This window comes from Anoplopoma fimbria, chromosome 6, assembly GCF_027596085.1.
Source record: "Anoplopoma fimbria isolate UVic2021 breed Golden Eagle Sablefish chromosome 6, Afim_UVic_2022, whole genome shotgun sequence".
In the NCBI taxonomy this organism is placed as follows: domain Eukaryota; kingdom Metazoa; phylum Chordata; class Actinopteri; order Perciformes; family Anoplopomatidae; genus Anoplopoma; species Anoplopoma fimbria.
This window is the reverse complement of record NC_072454.1, coordinates 26573788-26595575: the sequence shown is the minus strand read 5'-3', so window position 1 is coordinate 26595575 and position 21788 is coordinate 26573788. Positions and strand designations below refer to the sequence as shown.

At 41.2% G+C, this 21788-nt stretch overlaps 1 protein-coding gene across 1 annotated transcript; it reads left to right on the top strand.

The window, feature by feature from the left end:
• The first annotated feature begins 13550 nt into the window (after window positions 1-13550).
• On the top strand, window positions 13551-21352 carry polr1c (RNA polymerase I and III subunit C). Its single transcript, XM_054600331.1, has 9 exons — window positions 13551-13634; window positions 15226-15297; window positions 16166-16273; window positions 17017-17149; window positions 18539-18670; window positions 18883-19035; window positions 20139-20288; window positions 20701-20817; window positions 20970-21352. Exons 1-9 carry the CDS (start codon window positions 13563-13565, stop codon window positions 21086-21088), a joined length of 1056 nt encoding a protein of 351 aa, XP_054456306.1. The 5' UTR covers window positions 13551-13562; the 3' UTR covers window positions 21089-21352.
• The last annotated feature ends 436 nt before the right edge of the window (window positions 21353-21788 follow it).

Genomic DNA, 21788 nt, shown 5'->3' with positions numbered 1-21788 from the left:
ATACAATAAAATCACACCGCTCATCGCGTCACAGTGCAGTGGGGCACAAGAGAAGGTCGTCCACTTTCCAATACTGTTTTCATCAAACCTCTTTCAGCCGCCATTCCACCGAACACTCCAATCACAGGCATTCAGACATGTTCTCCACAAAACTAGATTCTATGCAGATGACATCCTTCTTTACCTTACAAATCCATCCTAAATCACAAATTCTACCACTCATGTAAAAACACATCTCACAACAACTTGGTATCAGTTTTTTTCCCAATAAGTCAGAGCCAATCCTTCTGAATCACGTTCCAGTTTTAAATGCATTAACAACAACTTTTCCATCTGACTAATCAGAAGCATAACAGTAAAAAAGGCCAAAATATAAAAAATAAACTATATTTTTTTCTTTGACCCTTGTCCAATTTACATCACATTTGTTCAACATGTTAGAATCTATCATGACAAAACTCTACTGGAGCCATATGAAAACATAAATGAAACTATCCACTCAAAATTTCAGAATTCCAAAAGACCATAGAGGCCAAGTCGCAATCACATCGTTATTGATCAAGAATGATCGTCATTCTTCAACCGTCAACGTTCATTTTCCGCAGTGTTCCAGTCTTCCCTCCTGTACGTCTGCTAGGGGAACTCTCCTCATTTGAACCGCCACTGAAATATGATCGACCCATACTAGTCACCTTAATAATCGCTAAAACATTATTACTAAACTGAAAATAAAGAAATAACCTCTCAACGTCCTAGTGGCTCCTTCTACTGTCCGAGTGCATTTCAACAAAAAGACAAACAGCATTAAAAACAACCAAATGGTTTCATTTCACAGATGTTTGTCCCCATTCATCGACATCACTCAGCTGCCTGTTTAAACACAAACCACTGTACTTACAAACACACATGGACATGACTTCACCCCAGTAACAACCACCCACTACTGCTGAGGACACCAATACTATTTTTTTTCATACTACTACTAGTGTTCATGTAAAACCTCAAACACACATAGGCACAGGCACAAGCACACGCACGCACAAACGCACACACACACACACACACACACACACACACACACACACACACACACACACACACACACACACACACACACACACACAATACATCAAACAGTTGCTTTAAAAATGGCTGCCGCTGCCTAAAGAAGACAACATCCAACATGATTTATCTGCTGGTTCCCTGGTGTTCATGTGTTCATGTTGGTGTGACAGTGACTAAGCAGCTGGCCCTTGTGGACGGGCTGCAGAATGTGTGTGTTGTTTGTGAGACTGTTACAAGTCAGTTCCAGGAGGTGCTTTTTTCTTTTTTTAGTCAATGTGTTTCTGTAGATTTTTGGATTACATACACTATTCATTCTATTGTATTTGTAAAGCCAAAAAATCACAGATCACAAACTCTCCTTAAAGGGCTTTACAATCTGTAATCCTCTGTCCTGGACCCTCGCATGAGAAAATAAAAACACAGTGTAAAGATGTAATGTGTCAAAGACCAGGGTACCATAAAGCTGGTAGGTCCATAGCTGATTGCAGGGGAGAGAAGACATTCCTCTTCTGTGGTGTAAATGTAGTGACTCCTTAAAACACCCCTCTGGCTCTAGTAGAATGGCACAGTCCAATTATCCAGGATAATATACTCAGTCTTCTGCCAGGAGGATGGTCGGCCACAGGTAACTGACAGGACAGCTGTTGACACTTTTATTAACCTTCGATTTTACTTGATTTTGTACACTCAATCTAGAAAAATAAAGTTGGCCAAAACAAGTGTCTTTATGTCTTGTATCGTGATGTTTAAACTGTAAGAACTGGGCAACATCACTTCACTATGCCTGGTTGATGGTATGGCTAATAGTTGCAGCCCCCACATAATGAATGGACTCCATGAAGTGATTTGCATCAAAGGAGGAGCCGAATGAGAGTCTCTCCATTTAGAACACACAGCATGTTGATAAGTCGACTCATCATGGTGGGCTGAGCCTGCAGAGCTCCGTACTGAAACAAACAAAGCAGTGATCACACAGCACAGATTGGGAAGGATTAATCCAAGAGTAACTACACACACCGCAAACACACAGAAATATACTGGAATGCTGTGGACACCATGGATTACAAGAATTTGACATTACACACACACACACACACACACACACACACACACACACACACACACACACACACACACACACACACACACACACACACACACACACACACACACACACACACACACACACACACACAGAGAGATGCTCCAAGACAATCTCAGTCTTAATCTGTGCACAGCTGTTAGCCACCCCAGCATGGATACATAGAACACACCCTCCTGTTCCCCCTCAGTTATATTCTGTTAGCTGAAGACATTTACATTCATTTGGAGTAATCTGCACCTCCAGATTAACAGTTCTGTGTTCGAAGAGGTGGAGCACAAGCAGCCTCAAAATACTAGCATTACTAACATGGTGTTGATATGTGTGAACATTACACAGTAGAGCGAGGTATATGTGTTTTATGTAGTCTGGGAAGCAGTGACCATAGCATTAAAAAAAACATTCTCATCCTGGTTTTTCAGTGATTGATGAATGATTAAAACTAAGTTTTCTGATGTTTAGACCAGCTCGTAGCATTTGTTTGTAGGGGTAGAGAAATCTAACTTCCCAGTCTGAGATTAACTTTAGTCTCTACTCTGTGGTGTCTCAGTAAGAGGAGAGGACAGCAGGTAAGAATTGGCAGAGGCTGCTTGGATGTATTCCAGTATCCTCCATCTTTCCAAGTGGCTGTCTCAGAAGGAGACCGGTCTCCTCCAACAACAGCATCACTTAGCCCCAGACTGATGGAGCTCAGCAGGGGACTAAGAAAGCTCTCACACTGGCACAATCCTGGTTCATTCTAAAAAGGGTGCTGACTTTAGGCCAGGGCTGACTGGCCCTGCTCTGTAGCAGGGTTAGCACAGAGTCTGCGGGGTTATCCCCTGAAAATTGACTAAAGGTTCCAGTGTGAGACAGGTCTGAAGTAAATTGTGGAATATTTTAAATTCTAGAATGTAAACAGTAGTGATGTGGTTAATGGACGTTTAAGCCAGTGCTAGTAGAAGTGCAGTGTAAATCCTATTGTCCTGGGCTTAGGTTAACCCTGGGTCAATAATGTGTGCATGAAAAGGGACTAAGTTAGCCCAGGGTCAAGTCTTAGCCCGGGGCTGAGACTATGCAGTGTGAAAAGCCTTGATAGAAAAGTCAGTGCTTCTATTCTAATGCCGAACATGATGGATGGAAGCCAGAAGGGTTAACTACAGATAGGGAGTCTGCTTTCTCAGACCTCTAACTTGATGTGTTTCATATTTTAATTGTTCCTACATGAAGAACCTCATAAACCAATGTGTCTTGCAACAATCCACATAGAAATGAATGAGAAGTGTGTTTCAGTCTGACAGCACCATGGGGCTTGAAGAAAAGCTTGTGTTTTGTGGTATATTTGAAGTACTGACAGGCGATGGCAGCCAATCAAATTCAGCCATGGCGGTAACCGCTCCTTTAACCCCTGCTCAGCCCCGCCCACGCTTTCCTCCCACTTGACCAAATGGAGATTTTCATGCTCCAGTAAAGCAGCTGGTGGTAAACATGACTGTGGGTGACATCGCACAAACTACGTATGTGTTCTCCATAGTCAGTGCCTGTGCTAGCCGTCTGCTAGCATGTCATCATCATGTCTTCCACCTTTTCTGACATATATGGAAATGAAAAGAGATGAGTTGGTGTGTGAAACTGGCTGCACCTGTTTCTTTGCTGTATGAAAACAAAACAAAAAAGCAGGCCCATTGAGTATTGCAGTTTCCATAGCAACAGGGATAGTGATGTGGGTAGGTGTTGGTGGGGGGTTGACAGGGATGGGGAGCGTCACAGAGTGTAAAACTACAGCGGTATCAGTGGTCAGAGTGTGAGATGAGTGAGGATGAAGAAAATGAGACAGAGAAATAGGGTGTTTCCTTTATTTCCTCTCTCGTGCACACATTCATTCATGCATCCACTCTCTCCTCTCTCCCCAGGTGGAGGGACAATGACGCTGGCTGCCTATCTCCCCTCATTATCATCCCCCCACCCCCTACATCCGTCTCCCACTACAGCTGGGTAAGCCAGCCACTCACTAGCTCGACTCTCTCTCACAGAGCAGGGATTTGAAGATTGCATCCTCACATTTGTAATCAGATGTAGGAAAGGATTATTTCAAGGTCTCCTCCATCTTGTTCACAGCTGGGGGGGCTGCTGAGACAAAGGGAGGGAGAGCGGAGAGGGATTGCACACAACTCCGTGAATGGAGTGTAGTTAAAGATAGAGAGAGAGGGGAGAGGTCACCTGTGGATGTGAGGAGGGGGAGGAGGAGGAAGAGGATGAGGGCTTTCTAAGGATCTGCACCCATCACCCGACACATCCGAAAGGAAAGAGGGGATCTCACTGTGAAAGGTAAGCTGGTGGGTGAAAATGTTCAAATCCTCTTTGCTCCTAGAATGCACTGATCATATGTGTGTGCATGTATGCTTTTCTTATTGCATGTGTTTGTGTCTGATGTGTGTCCATGGGTGTCTATCTGATTGTGAGAAAGGTGTGGCAGAAGGATGTGATGTAGTCTCTGGTTCTGGTTGGTAGGGGTTCAGCCCACCTCCTGAGGTCCTTTTAGCACCCAGAGACGCTGCACATTGTTTCCTTGAATGAGTCCAGGAAATGTCCCACACAGGTGTGCTGTGTGCCAGAATCTGGTAAATCTCATTCAAAATTTGAAAATTGTTGATCAGGTTTTGAAGCTCAATTTAGCAAATCTGGCTTCTGAAAAAAAAACATTTACAAAATTTTCAATTCTTTGAGATCAAGTTAAGAAATTCAGATTCAAGTCACTGGGGTGCTTCATGCAGGGATTTACCACACCTTCAGACACTGACCTGAGAGCACTGACCTGTTGATGTCTGGGTCCAGTCACTTGCTTCATGACCTCACTTTACCACACAACACATTCTCATAATGTAATGTCAGCCATCAGAATCTCACCGCAACTATTTTAAAAATATAATTCAACATGAATCCCTCACAGTGAGATTAGAAGAACAACATTTCTGTATCTTTTTTTTTTTTTTTTTTTTTTTAAGTGACCAGCCTACAGTTTAAAACATAAATGTCACCGTGGATGCACAGTACAAGATTTTAGCTTTAGGCTAACTCACACCATTAGTTCCTTGGCAGGTGAAAACAAAGTAATCAGGATAAAGAAACAATACAGAGTAAAAACATTAGACAAAGTTATACAAAAAGACACAAAAGACAAAGCTATAATTACAAATGTATGTATGGTTGTCACCTCGTCAGCCAGGGTGTTCCAATAACTAAGCAGACAGTGTGGGGAAATGGAATGGTTCAGTCTGGTTTAGATTTTCAGGAGGATTCAATAGACTCTTTTGCAGCCGACGTCATCTGAAATGTACGTGACCATGGTGACAACAGAGGTGACTTTTTGCCCCGACCATCCAGATGAGTCAGAGGCTTTACACACTGGTTTGAAACTGTTGCCAGCATCAAAATGTCTGGTTGTTGTGTGTTTGGTTGTCAGAAACGATTTCAACAATGGACTAGAATTCTAAAGACTTATGAGAGGATTATGACGGAGTGAATGTGTTAACTTGTGACTTTCAGCTGAATGAGTCTGTGGTTGCTTGTAGTATCTTAGAATGAGCTGTAAAGTGTTGACTTGGGTAAAAAATCCAGCCGTACATGCTGCCTCTCAACTCCTCCTCCATCCTCACATCTCAAGACATAATCGGATTGTTACCAATGAGCAGTACACGGAAGAGGAAGTCTTGTTCCGGATATCTGCTGCAGCAGAACTCCAGAAATATAGCTCCTTGACCTCAGAGGCTTATCAGTCACCAGACAGATAGACAATGGGTTCAGAGATTGATAAAGCTTTTGTGTTGCAATCTCTATGGTTGAAGATTTTCCTGTAGTTACTTATTATAATTAACAATTCTGTTGAGTATGTCTGAACTTGATCTCTTTGAGTTATTTTTTGCAGCTTTATTTTTTATTGATTCCTGCAGAAATGCAGACAGAGGGACCAGAGGATAATAAAGAGGCTATATATTGTCTTCTGCGGGAGCAAATAAATGCTGAAAAACAGTCTCTTGAGTCATCTCCTCCAATGCCCTATCCACCTCTGTTACACATATACACAGTGCTGCAGATAAACTGTGATAAAATGCTGTATTTGTTAGCATTCTTTACAGTCAGTTTTTCTCCTATGGGTTAGTTGTTCCACTTAAGCTTTAGCTGCCTTTTGTGTTTTATCTTAGAGATCTGAGCCTCTTGTTGAACCACCTGCACATTTAGTCTTGTATTCACAGATTTTGCACAATGCATCCTCATTATTCTAACAAAATTCAGCCAAACGTATGAACTGTTAACAGTTACAGGTTGGAAGGTTGCCTTATCCTGTGTAACATTAATGTGGTTTGGAGGAGACAGCTGTGGTTTGAGTGCATATGACAGTCCTCAGCATGTAAACACACAAACACACCATCATACAAGCACATGTGCTGCTTCCCCACAGCTACTCTAGCCATGACATGAAACAGAATTTGTCAATAAAGTTCCGATAAAAACAGGAAGTCCATTTTTACAGGGTTAATTTCTAATCTTAATTGGAAGAACTGAGTATAAAGAGTGAAGATATTCATGATGCTATTGAATTATGTACGTTATTGCACACTTGGAGGATGCTGTCTCAAGTGTACAGCAGACACTTAAAATAACCTCAGAAGCCCATGTGACATAAAAAAAGAATTGCAGATTTGTTAACAAATACAAACAAATTAAAAATGTCTGTCTATAAAATAACAATTATTATACTTATTAAAATCATATTAAAAACAAGTATTCCATGATGTTTTTTATTTATTATTGTTTTTTATTATTAAATTGTTAAAGGTAATACAGTGAGCAATTGTTATTCTTACACTCATGACTCAGAATTGGCAAATTATAAAGTGCAAGGACTACTGGATTTTCTGTGTTCTAAGTGTGAGACATCCAACCTCACTACTTTTATTTCTTGTTTTAAAGGTTTTCCATGGCAGAAGCCGGGCATCCTGTGTCAGAGCAGCTGGAGCCAGCGGGAGCTGCTTCCTTGGACTCTACCCTCTCTGATCCATCTCCCCATGACGCCTCCAAGAGCTCTACACAGACAATAACACTCTCCAGACTGGCAGGAGGACCAGGTAACACCTCCCAGGAGGCCATCAGGGAGATCTGTAACGCACATTCAGCTACTTCTCCGACCAGAGAAACCGGCTGCAGCAGTCTGAGGGTTGGCGAAGGGCCTTGCAACCAAGAACGAAGCCAATCTAAAAGGCTTGCGCCGCCCAAGGCTTCAACCCAGCAACATGGTCTGGCTGAGACGCATACACTCTCACATCGCCATGAGACAGTAGTGAATTCAATCAATGACAACCCTGGGGCTGGTCGGACAGCGCAGAGCATGAAGCTGGCCTCCCTCCCTGTTCACGGAAGCCACTCGGACACTTCTCCTCTGGTTCAACAGGGAGTGTCCTCCCAGGCTCCAGCCAGAGGGACTTGTGCACCTGCTTACCGTGGTGGAGATAAAAGTTTCCAAGAGGCCGAGAGTCACTCCATGTTAGCCTGCAAGCAGCCCATGCAGCTGCAGCAGTGCAACATCACCACCACCGTTTGCAGAGGGGCCATCGGTGGAGAAGGTGGAGCACAGCAGCCTCAGAGCAGGTGCGTCTGTGTCTCGTCCCCCAAGCCAGCAGCCAGAGTGCAGGGTGTAGAAAAGAAGAGTCCTCTACCACCTAAATGTGACATGGCACTCTGCTATGGCTCTTATAACCATCATGTTCATTTTGAGGACACTTTCGCTGCCTACTGCCACCCCCAGCCCATCCCAGCCCCCTCCCAGCTGCTTCCACGCCCGGCAGGCCTGGAGCCAGACTGTGACATCCAGCGTGAGGTGGCACCTCCCTCAGAGATGAGCCACCTCACCTTACCTCGCCTTATCTCCTCCGTCAGCGAAACGGGCCTGGACGCCAAACACCTGCTGCGGTGCTGCAACCTCAACTGCTCTTGGATCGGCTTGCTGCCTCCAGGAGGTGGGCCACAGTCCCAAAGACACTTTGGTGGTGAAGAGTGCTGCATCAGTCCCATTAGCCGCGCCAGAACCATAACTCGGGACACGGGGACTATGACGGCCCACAAAGAGCTGAGGGATGTCGGGGTGCAGACAGGACAGATTCTCACATCTCATGTGTTCCCCCAGATCTGCTTGGTCAAGGAGGGCAGGAGTGAGACTTCGTGCGGACGGACTCTGAAGAAGCCGGGAGGTGCTCCCAAGTCTCCAGTGAAGGAGGTGAAATGGGATGCAGAAGGGATGACGTGGGAGGTGTACGGGGCCTCTGTGGACCCGGAGGAGCTGGGCTTGGCCATCCAGAAACACCTGGAGCTGCAGATCATGGAAACAGCGAGCCATGCGGCCAAGCTGTCTCGTCAGGACACCGACGCCTCCCAGCAGGTCAGGAACGCCGGCTCTCAGAGGAAGAGGAGCAGGATGATGAGCTCCATCCCAACCCCAGCCTGCTGCACTCGCAGCACTACAGCTGTCGACTAAGGGGACAGAACATGTACGGCGTTCAGCCCATTGAAGATAGAATAATCTGCATACAAGAACCAATGGAAAGGCTTGTTAGGAAATGACGATTAAAGATTTGTGGTATTTAAAAAGGGAAAAAGAAATGGCACTGAGAAGGAAACAAACAATGAACTAACAGCAGCGTTATATTTCATCATTTGTTGGCTAATGGTTCAACTTTTCAACTATTGGAATCATGAGTCCTGCAGCTGTGCACTGCCAATGTTTTCAGAGCACCACTCCATTCAGGTGTGCCTTCACAATAAACTACTAAAAGGATACCTGTGCTGTGTACAGCAATCTGATCAAACAGTCCTGCAATAAATGCTACTCTTGTAAAGATTATAATGTTCGGCTAAAACAGCTTAGCCGAACATTATAATCTACATCATAATCTACGGAAGTAATTCCCATGATATCATGAGGCCACTCCACTTTCTTGTCACAACTGTGTTACTAATGTTATACAGCAAATATCAGTTGATAAATGCCCAGTCAAATATTCGAGACAGCAGTAACGGAAAATACATAATTAATTATGAAATAAGTAAATCAAACTTTGTTCACTTCATAGAGCAAAGACAATAAAGCTCCACACAGAGCCACACATTAACCGCTGTGGAACTCATCAGCGTCATCTGTGAATAAAGCAGAGACTAAGAATGAAATGTGATTGTGCATTAAGTGTCTAACACACTGTGAAACACGAGCATATGGTCCAGTATTCCTCCTACTGGGGAAAATCCTGTTTGAGAGACCTTTCTGTTCATGATGCCATTACTTTTTACTATAAAAGAACACGTATATTAATGAAACATGTGGACGTTAAGTTATCAGTAAAAATGTTTTAGTTTACTATATACCATACTACGGTATACTGAATGTCAGTTCCAGATATATCGTCTTCATCTTGCTTTCTTCAGTGATCCTCACTTCCATCATTCATATTTCTTTATGTTTGTTTAAACTTGTGTGGAGTTCAATTCATAGCCAGAGGAAATGTGAAGTCATCAACTCTGTTGTGTTAGTTCAGTGTAAAGCTATCTGAAACAGACTGGACTTAAGGCCCAGACACACCAAGCCGACATGAAAGAATAAAGCGGCGACGAAGTGCGACTATTGTGTCGCGTCACGTCCCCTGTGTCGGCCAAAAGGTTGCATTTGAACCACCAGGACTTCAGCCACACGGCCATCTAGCACGACGTTCTGCACCTGCGTGAAAGGAGAGAACTCTCAAACCAGCAGGTCTTTGTCATTCATAAAGGGAACCGGGAGGACCTGGGACTGAGATATACAAGCCCTCGTTATGACACATACGGGGGACTAAGCAGTGTTTAACAACCATTTTAGCTTCATTCCAGAAGGTCGCTTCTTTGTGTATTGGAATGATCCGATGAGATGAAGATGAAAAGTTAGAAGAGCTGCTGTGTGTGCCCTCTTGCAGTTGTTTGTTTGCTTTCCTCACTTCTGTTTCTCTACTTCTGCACTGATCCGCTTCAGCCGAACAGCCAATCAGAATCATTTCTCTCTCCGTCGAGCTCCGCCGCAGTTTCAACACACCCAATTGGTGGAAAATCTGTGAAACTGATATCTGCTCTTGTGGCCAACTGAGAAATTACATTATCATTACACTGGACAACACAATGTTACAGTAGAGCTGACATATAATATGTTCTGTAATGTGTTGGGTTAAACTTTGTTATTTAAAATTCCTATGTTATATAACGTTATGAGGAACTAAACGCTGTGTCCACTGGTAGAGATGAAGAACGTCTGTGAAACTGAGGTAATATTTAACGAGAAGGCCTCTTTGACTCACTTCTATTTTCTTTCTCTCTTCTTGTTACGTTTGTGTAGAGGCCCTCGATGATCATATTTTCAGGTTCCACACAGGAAATAACGCAGAATGTGAATGAGTGTTTGTCAGTTGAAAGTCTTATTGTCTAAATTGAGTGGACCAAGATTAATGTGTCCAAATCTTGATGCCAGCAATAAATTACTGAAACTCTGTGGTGACTTTGTCTTGGTGGATGAGTGCAAAGGTCAAAGATTCTCAAACACTAAACTTCCACTTCAGTTAACGTGAAGTGGCAACAATTTGTGAAATCTGATGCTTAATAATAAAGCTGAAGCCATGTTGTTCAGATTTGCACAAAGGCTCATAAATTAGCATGAACAGTTAAAGACCATTAAGACCGGTGCGCATTTCCCAATGATGTCAGTGACAGGTTCTCACTCCCAGCTCATCAAATGCCGCTGCTTTGTCTCCGACCCTGGGCATCGGAGATGGATGCGAGGAGGACCCCTTTAGCAGCTGTATGAGACGCAACAAGCTTTAAGCGCTCTCCAATGTAAACCATCCTGCTGCATTCGTGGACAGTTAGATCGCCTGACGTAGTATAAGGCGTCTGAGAGTCTGCTTAGGTTGGGCAGCGAGTGCCGGTGGACCAAGCGTCTGTATTTGACAAGTTAGGAGTGAGAATGAGCTGCATGAACAGAGTGTACAGGGTATGAACACAGTAAATACACTGTGGTGATGTAGTATAAACATGAACAGCACTTCCTAGTGTAAGAGGACACGGTAAAGGAAGAGGAAGTAATGATGTAGATGATCCTCTGGTAGTCAGAGCAATAAAAAGCGGCCAAGAGCTAAATAGATTCATACACCTGCTGAGGTGTAGTCTTTGGTTACCATAGGCAAACGTAGGTCACCAGGTGATACCCAACCTTTTCAACACTTTACCACTATACACTCCCATTGGTTTCCATCTTCCCTCCTCTCAACTACTCCATGTCTGTCAGGAGGCCGTCCTGTCCCACTCCTTTAGTCCCGGTACACACTCGATAGCAACAGCCATTCTGATTTGACTGAGAAGCCTCTGCAGACGATCTCCACAGGAAACATCATGCCTGCCGTCCGTTGTCCTTACAATCCTAAGAACTAAGGGCTGGTCCTTCAATGGGCCTCTTGGCATCCCTCCTCCCACAGCATTGTCAGCTCAACAAGAAGGAATTTCCGGTCCTTGGTTGACCCCAATACAATATCTGGAGACCATTCAAGGTTGTGTGGTCTACTTCCCTTGTAGACGGTCACCTTCCAAGACCCAGCAGTTTGCAGCAGGCGACTGTGCCGCCCTTGAGTTAGAGATGTTTTACACCTGAAGTCTCATTTGTAAAACAGTGTGTAGGATCCACATTAAATGTGCAGACAACATTGATGAAATATTAAGCAAAATTTGATTTGAGGTTTGAGGAAATTTATATATTTTACAATTGAAATGAGCTTATAGTTATAGCTCACTAGTACAAGCACAAATAACACTTCTGGTTTGACTGTTAATGATAAAGAGAATGTATAAGTGCAAAGTAACGTGTGATATGAAGTGAAATGAAATGTATGAGAGGCGTCATTATATGTGTACTGATGCCTCTCACTTTTACTTTCTACAGTCTGGCTTCAATTCACCACCTCATCATCTGTGTCGTACCCATGGGTCAGAGGTTCCATACAGGTGCACACAGTTTCCTGTCACGTTCATTTTCATAGATCACAACAAGAGCCTACACCTCTTTCAGACCCGTTTCGTGCATATACGCAACGGTTTTAAATGAGACCCCAAATCTCCACATCAACAGCATCAACAGCAAAATAATACAGTAGGCCTACTGAGTATGGACACATGGATTTTTTTTCATTTGCTTATGTTATTAACTATACAGATCAAATCAAACACAAACAGAGGAAATACACATAATTGTAAAAGACGCTGAGAAGTGTTTGACTGACAATTCTATGCTGGGAACAAATCACCAAAAGGCTTAAATCAGATGGAAACCTGATTAGTCTTAGTGGAAATACAATGGACCGTGCATTTTGTTCAGAATACGAAATAAGAAAATAACAAATCAATTGAGAAAAGTTGTAGCAGCTATCTATTTGACATAGAGAAGGCCAATGACATGATGATGAAGGTGGGATTATCACACAAGGTCCAACCAGTGGGTTCAAACCCAGAACAAACTTTAAATTGGGGTTTGATGAGAGAACAACATGCTGCAGACATTCACAGAGTTACTGACAGATGTAAGAAAGAGTTAAAAGAGATGAGATGTCTGGTTGGAAGCAAATGAGGGGCAGAAACAATAGAGCATTACGGACTGTTCATATTGGGTTCCCACTGAGCAATAGACATCATTTCAACATTGCCACTATGCTATAGCTCGGTAATCAACCAGGATTTGCAGACTATTTAATTTGAAACCATACTTTAAAAACATTTCATATTTATCCATTAACATATTGACTGCAGATCCCAGCATGTACAGTAAAACTGCTATTTTTTGTCATAAACACAGATTCTATTCACTCATATGGCGATGAAGGCTGAGACTGTTTAACCTGGCATGCCCTTAATTTAAACTAAACATCTACAGCCATGTGGTGTTTGGATCTACAGCAAGTAGCCTATACATTATCTGAACAAAGTTGCAGAGTTTGGGGAAAGGTTGCTGAATTTGAAACAAGAAGCACATTAATATTCTAGTAACCTAAAGACAGAAATGAAGAGTGGCAGAATCAGTGGGAAGAACACAGGACGGGCGGTGGTTTTTATAGAATTCTCTACTGACTCAGAATCTGCAACCAAATTATGAACCAACAAATGATGTGTTTATGGCACATTATTGAAATAGGAAAACTCAACAAGGAAGACGTGACTTTGGTTGACGAGAAGAAACTCTCGATCATACGTTGACTGAGATATGAGTTGAGGGTTATTACACTCCATACCGGTAGGTGGCGCTAGTGCGACAGCTGACCACATGTGACGCATTCAAATGTAGGCGGAGCTTAAGAGTTTTGGCAAAATGGCAGCGACCATGAACAGCGTGGAAGAAATTCGGAATCGAGTAATACTGGGGGAATATGATGTGAAGAATGTAAGTCCGTTTATTTTATTGTTTTATGAAAACATCAGAGTCCTCTGACCCGCTCACTGTCACCTACCGAAACACGTAACGTAATGAACATGAACGTATCTTAACTTCTATACTACACCAGTAAATACTAATGAACATGAACGTATCTTAACTTCTATACTACACCAGTAAATACTAATGAACATGAACGTATCTTAACTTCTTTACTACACCAGTAAATACTAATGAACATGAACGTATCTTAACTTCTATACTACACCAGTAAATACTAATGAACATGAACGTATCTTAACTTCTATACTACACCAGTAAATACTAATGAACATGAACGTATCTTAACTTCTTTACTTCACCAGTAAATACTAATGAACATGAACGTATCTTAACTTCTATACTACACTAATGAACATGTATCTTAATACTAAAATACTAATGAACATGAACGTATCTTAACTTCTATACTTCACCAGTAAATACTAATGAACATGAACGTATCTTAACTTCTATACTACACCAGTAAATACTAATGAACATGAACGTATCTTAACTTCTATACTACACCAGTAAATACTAATGAACATGAACGTATCTTAACTTCTATACTACACCAGTAAATACTAATGAACATGAACGTATCTTAACTTCTACACCAGTAAATACTAATGAACATGAACGTACTACACCAGTAAATACTAATGAACATGAACGTATCTTAACTTCTATACAATACCAGTAAATACTAATGAACATGAACGTATCTTAACTTCTTTACTACACCAGTAAATACTAATGAACATGAACGTATCTTAACTTCTTTACTACACCAGTAAATACTAATGAACATGAACGTATCTTAACTTCTTTACTACACCAGTAAATACTAATGAACATGAACGTATCTTAAAGTCTCTACTACACCAGTAAATACTAATGAACATGAACGTATCTTAACTTCTTTACTACACCAGTAAATACTCAGTGAACATGAACGTATCTTAACTTCTTTACTACACCAGTAAATACTCAGTGAACATGAACGTATCTTAACTTCTTTACTACACCAGTAAATACTGAACATGAACGTAAATACTCAGTGAACATGAACGTATCTTAACTTCTTTACTACACCAGTAAATACTCTGTGAACACTCTGACCTGTCTGAATTGTCAGATAGGTCATGCAAGGCATCAGTCCACACAGTAATCAGGACCAAATGATCAAAGATCTTCCTCTGTGAAACCAGCAAATAAACCCAACCCACAATTTGACTCCAGTTTGATTTTCTCATCAGAACATCAGCCCTGGTCCTCAGCTAAGTTTAGTCCCTATCAATATGTTGTGACTACTGCTTTTTTAAAACATCTTTTGTTCTCTCCATGATATTTATTGTCGTAATATAACTTTTTCTCAAAACCTTATGAGTTCTCAGGGAACAGACAGGTGGGATATGTTTTGAATGATCAGAATATTTTGAACATAAGCAGAAACCTTCCTGATACACACATGACTCATTAAATTCCAGGTTTTTATTAATGCATAAAATGAATCAATGTGTCATGAAGGTGAACATTGATTATTTGTTGCTTTTAGGTTCATACATCAGATTACCCCGGAAACTACCCTGGCTATGACGACACCTGGGATATGCAGAAATTTCAAAAGGTACTTCTTTGTTATTTTAGACCTGAGGGTGGCTGCTGGTTATAGGGGAAGTGTGTTGGGTCTGTAAATTATTATTTATTTTTTCATACTTTTAATTTGTGGTAAATAAGATAAAATAATCCTTTATTAGTCCCACAGCGGGGATATTTGCAGGATTACAGCAGCAGAGTGGACAGTGTAAAGAAACAAATAAGAGACATAAGTTTAAAAAAAAAAAACAAGATCAAAACAAGTATAATAAATAAGTAAAAAAAACCAACAATGACTAAATAACTATTTGCCTTTGTTGTAATAGTCAATTGTAGATTTTTAAGATTCCACTTCCTCTGATTTCCCTAGTTGCCCCCTCCTCTCTGCTCCTCTGTCTGTACATTCACCATCTTGACTTTGGAGAATGGTTGTTTGTGACAAGCTAAGTTGTTTGTCCACAACTTAGCCATCCAAGTTCAAACATGTAACCTGTTCTTAATCTTCATGAGGACATTCTTAAAGTATTTATTCTTCAGACTTGCATCTGTAAGAGAGGACAGACGCAGTCTAATATTCAGCTCCTCTCCTCAAGGGCCAACACAAGTCATTGGTTAGAAAGCACTTTATATCCATTTTACTTTACATGTGTATTGTAACCTTTAGGGAAATGTATATGTACATCTATAAAGTGCATTCATACAAATCTATACGAAGCTAAGAATGGTCAAACTGTATAATTATTTCAATTTTTATATCCAGAAAGAACTTATGAAGTTGCTACTTTTAGTTTATTTTCAGTCAGACTTAGTTAAAACTATTGAGTGCTTTGAACCAATGAGCACTCTTAACTGGTATGTGATCCGCTTCTATTAAAGGCAGATCTTCTCTCTGTTTGCAGAACTTCAGAATTGACGTAGTGCATCTGGATGAGAGCAGTATGGAGTTTGACATGGTGGGGATAGATGCAGCCATCGCCAATGCCTTCAGAAGGATCTTACTAGCAGAGGTAGGACTTCCATTTAGCAAAATGTTGACACAACAAGTCCTTTTAGGTGTAAACTTTTTTTAGGGATTTTTGTTTAAGTCCTAATGTGAATACCGTATTTTCCGCACTATAGGGCGCACTGGATTATAAGGCGCACTGTCAATGAATGGTCTATTTTCGATCTTTTTTCATATATAAGGCGCACCGGACTATAAGGCGCATTAAGCGAAACAAAACAGTCAGTCAGTCAAACTTCCTCCACTTCCGTACCATTGATTCATTAATGTTGAATTCTCTCGCAGCTGCTCTATTCCCATGTTCTCCTGCGTGACTGACAGCCTTGAGTGTGAAGTCCGCGTCGTAAGTGTGTCTCTTGACAGGAGCCATGTTGGTCCTTATACACACACACTGTGATGTGATGGTGAAGCACAGTGTGTATTACTCCGCGACGCTCCTGACTACGGTGGCCGTGATGCTGCTGCGGTGCGGCTTTGTAGTTTACCAAAGTCGTACTAAAACATGTTGACAGAGCGCCGTGTACCACACAACACCGCCTCCAGGTCAGTAAGCACAACCAGAATTAATCCATATATAAAGCGCTCCGGATTATAAGGCGCACTGTCGATTTTTGAGAAAATTAAAGGCTTTTAAGTGCGCCTTATAGTGCGGAAAATACGGTAAATTGTACATTTTGTGGTGGTTTCTAAGAGAAGGGAGTCTTGGGAGATTTTATTACATGCAAGTTGCCTCATTCTTGGTTGTAGGTGCCGACCATGGCTATAGAGAAGGTGTTCATCTATAACAACACATCCATCGTCCAGGATGAGGTCCTGGCCCACAGATTGGGCCTGGTCCCCATCAAAGCTGACCCTCGTCTGTTTGAGTACAAGAGCACCGGTAAACCAACACAGTGAAGCACTCACACATGTAACCGTGGAGCTCAGTGCTCTCTTTTACTCTGCTGCAATGGATCACCTAAAAGCCACATGAGGAGGTTTGAGGTTGAATCGTCAATATCCTGTATTGAATCTGCTTATCCAATCAGAATCTCTTCTTATCACTTGTTGAATCTAGTTTAGTTTAGCTTTCAACATTGGAGAGTAGTAAAGTTATAAAAACCTAAAACTCAAAGACTGTTTAAGTGTGTAATCTGTAATACAGGAAATCATCTTATTTCTATAAGGTTGAGGGCCTGAAGCTCCAACTTGACAACGGAGTGGATGTTGATGAAGTACATGAACAAGTACTTACATTTGTGTACTTTCCGATACCAAGTACCAATATGAGTACTTAAAAATAAGACAATGGCAGTTCTAACATTGACTTTGAACCCATGTTTTCTGTTCACCCGAAGCTCCTCATGATGATGCTGTTGCAGACATTTTAACATATAACTTTGTTTCCTGATACAGAGCATAGTTTGCTGTGCGGATGTTAATATTTAAATGATCATTTTGACCTATTAATGCTTTCATGTAATGCTAAGCTAGTTTTTGTAAACTTTAGAAGCTGTCTGTCCGTAGTTTACTGTTTATTTGAGTTTTTTCTTGTAACTTCTGCTGACAGGAGGAAGGAAGGAAGTACTTATTTATAACTAAATAATAAATAACTCCTAATATTGTTCTGAATTTATTAGTTTTTTAAAATTCTATAAATGTTTTTAAAAGCCATCATTTAGTTATGAAGAAGAGCAGAGTATTGATAAAAGTAGCTCCTAGTCGTAATAAAATCCTAAAGATACCTATCTCTACCTGAAAATGACCGTAGTTCTCTACACACTTCAACATCCAAACCAACTACATGACCATCCTACAACGGAGGGCCATGTTGTTGGTTTCAATCGGCATCTCGCCACTAGATATTACCTAAATCTCACACACTGTTCTTCTGAGATTAACCTATACGGCTACATCAATGCGAAAATCTGAATCTCACTCCAAATTTGAGGGGAATCGTTCCACTATGTGGGACACCACGTCCCTAAATCATAGTATCACATTCATTACAGATATTAGGCAAACAGTTGAAATCAAAAGCTATTATCATTAAATTACATGCATGACCAATGAGCTGTTGGGAGCTACAATGCTACAGGAAATATATGACCCGCCAAGACCATACTATGAAATAGGTTAAACAGAATGGTATCGAATCGCAGGTGAATCAGATTGTAGCAAAGTATAAATATAAATTTGATCAAATTGGTACATAGACCATATGTCAAGATATGTATTGACTCTTTTGAGAGGGAAAGTTACACACCCCGGTTATGTTTGATTATTCCAGGTGAAGAGCCTGCCGAGGAGGAAGGTTCAGAGATAGACACAATTCAACTGCAGTTGAAGATTAAGTGCAGCCGGAACCCCAGAGCCAGCAAAGACTCCGCTGACCCTCGAGAGCTATATCTGAACCACATGGGTAGGTTTTCAGGTGACACCACATGAAAAAAGGACTCGCTGGTCTTGTATGCAGGTAACGACTCCCAAACGAGCGGAGACCAGGCCATGCACACAAACCAGTGATGATTGAAAATGCTCAGTTTAGGGAAGGACATTTTCCAAGGCACTGATGACTAAGTCAGAAAGAACATTAATTTTTTTCTCCTCCCCTGTCCTGTGCTGTTCTCTCAGTTTATTCCAGGGACATCAAGTGGGTCCCGATTGGGAACCAGGCTGACGTCTTTGCAGACTCCGTCATCGGACCGGTGCATGACGACATCCTGATAGCTCAGCTACGACCGGGACAGGAGCTGGACGTCGTCATGCACTGTGTCAAAGGAATTGGTAAGAGCTCTTGAGTGTCTGGATGAGCGACTAGCCAGCTCAGTGTACAACATACAGAAAGGAACAAGTTTATTTTTCTGGCCTATATGTGTTTCCAGATGTAAAAAGTACTTAAGCATGAAAGGTTATTTCTTCCCCTGGGATATCTGTGTAGGGCCCTGTGAATTTAATTTAATTTTGTCACAACTTCAGTGCTTTTCATTTAAATTTTTCCTGAATTCTCTGTTTTGCGATTTAAGCATATTTTGTCACCAGAAAGAGTGTCTTATCATGTGGTGGATAAAAAAAAAAAATTGATGAAGAACTTTGCAATGTTGTTCCTGCAGTGGTGGAATGTAACCAAGTACATTTACTCAATTACTGTATGCAAGCACAATTTTGAGGTAGTTGTATTTGAGTATTTCCATGTAAAGTAACTTTATGCGACTAGTCCACTATATGTGGACTCATTGTACTTTTAACTTCACTAGGTTTATCAGACAATATTAGTTACTAGTTAGTTACTTTACAGATTAAGAATGTTACTACAAAATGTGAATCAACTTATAAACATCGTTGTATTATTAAGTAGTTTATAGCCTATTTAATAATATTTAAAGTGGTTAAAATGAGCTCCACCTTTACCAGCTGCATAATTCAAGTGATGAATACATTAATGCACCAATAATTATAAATCATTTAGCTTATATTATTCTGAAATGGGCCATTTGGCATCATGAGTACTTTTACTTGTAAGAGAGTAGTACCAGATATTATATGTACTGAATAATATATTTTTTGGCAACTTAAAGGTTGTAGTTTACTTTTCATGAAGTGAAAACGGCAACACTGAACAACGCTGTGGTAGAGACCTGTCAATCACATTAAGCCCGCCCTAAATCATACCCTGCTTTATGGTTTATTTGACTCTAAATGGACCATAATTTATTATTTTTCAGTATGTATGAGTTATTTTCTCATAGACTTCTATACAACCAGAGTAGTTGCCCCCTGGTGGACAGTAGAGAGAATGCACTTTAGCATTGGCCGCCTGGCCCAGACACTTTTTACATTTTCTAGTCTGTATTTCTGCTGCCTTATACTGAAGTGTGTTCTCTGTTCAGGTAAGGACCACGCTAAGTTCTCTCCAGTGGCCACAGCCAGTTACCGTCTCCTCCCAGACATCACCCTGCTGGAGCCGGTGGAGGGAGAGAAGGCGGAGCGCCTAAAACGCTGCTTCTCACGAGGAGTTATAGACATACAAGATGTTAATGGTAAGAGAGCACTAACCTTACAAATTTGAAATGAAATAGAAACCTGCTCTTCAGAGGGCATGATGAAACAATTAAATACTATAAAGGCTTTAGGTCTGAGGAGAGAACTCTTCAAGCATGCAGAACATTTCCTCGTTTTCTTTTATCTTGGGTGAGGCTTTTAAACAGATGCCCAGCTATACAGTATATGATGGAAGGGTTCAGTAAAATGTAGGAAAAATGTGGATAACCTTGGTGAATAAAATATTCTCACCAGTTTCATCATTTATATTACATGGATTTCCACTGTATGTGCCAAAGCAAGAAAGGAAAGTTGTTAGGACGGCAGAGGATTTCAAATCTTGTTCAGTCTGTTGTGTGTCCCTAAACTGTGAGAATGTAGTCATCTGACTTCTTTTGTTCCTCTCCTCAGGGAAAAAGGTTGCCAAAGTAGTGAACAGTCGCTTGGATACATGCAGCAGGGAGGTCCTCCGACATGACGACCTGAAGAATACGGTGAAGCTCGGAAGACTAAGAGACCATTTCATCTGTAAGTTCTTAGACCTCATTCATGTGCAAACTGCTTTAAAGACGGACCACAATCAGAAAAAAGCACCGAACAAATCCAAGTTAATGAAAAAGCAAAATTAATTTTGTCATGTGACTGTTTGGATCGTTCATGGAGCTCTTCCTCTCATTCAGTTACCGTGGAGTCGACTGGCATCCTGCCTCCAGATGTGCTGGTCACAGAGGCCATTAAAGTCCTCATGGTCAAGTGCCAGAGGTTTCAAAATGAACTGGACTCTACTGACCTGGAGTGAATCAATGACTGAGCATGCTCAGAACCACCCCGGAGGACGTGCCGTTGGAACCTGCACTACAACGTGTCTATCAGGGCTTGTAAGCTTGATTACGTGCTCTCAGTGGCTCTTTTAGAACATGGCTGTATTGATAAAATCTATTCTGAATTTTCATAAAGCAGGTGTTGCCATGGAGGTTTGTCTTTCTTGTAAGTATGTATATACTGCTGTCTCCAGTATTTTGTAAACTGCTATTGATTCGTCAAATAAACATGTTGAATCAAATAAACATCACTAGTAATATCTACCTGCCCAGATATGCACTAAATGTTTCTGTAAAGTTATCTGCCCATGAAAACACATTTTACTTATTAATGTATTACTGGACGATCAATATTTATAGTTTAAAACTTAAATATAAAACTTTTAAATATAAAACTTGGGGGGGATTGTGGGTCTAGCATCACCAGCACTTCACAGGAGTTCTGCTGGGCGTCTTTTAAGGTGGCAACCTTTAAGGTGAATGTGTGCATTCTCAAAATTTGGTGAAGTTCAAAGAGAGTCGGGCAATAAAATGAAAATAATTGGATTATTTTAAAATACACAAAATCACATGTTTTAGTATGGCGTTTTGAACATGTTGTTCTGATCACAAAACAGAGTGAACTGTTCTGCTGCAGTGCTTTATACCAACAAGGAAGTTAAAGAACTTCTCAATCAG

What these genes read in the sequence shown, in the direction of transcription:
- polr1c (XM_054600331.1), top strand. Translation starts at nt 13,563, where the DNA reads ATGGCAGCGACCATGAACAGCGTGGAAGAAATTCGGAATCGAGTAATA. An exon ending in ATATGCAGAAATTTCAAAAG is followed by an intron (nt 15,298 to 16,165) that starts GTACTTCTTTGT and finishes CTCTGTTTGCAG; the next exon opens with AACTTCAGAATTGACGTAGT. An exon ending in GAAGGATCTTACTAGCAGAG is followed by an intron (nt 16,274 to 17,016) that starts GTAGGACTTCCA and finishes TCTTGGTTGTAG; the next exon opens with GTGCCGACCATGGCTATAGA.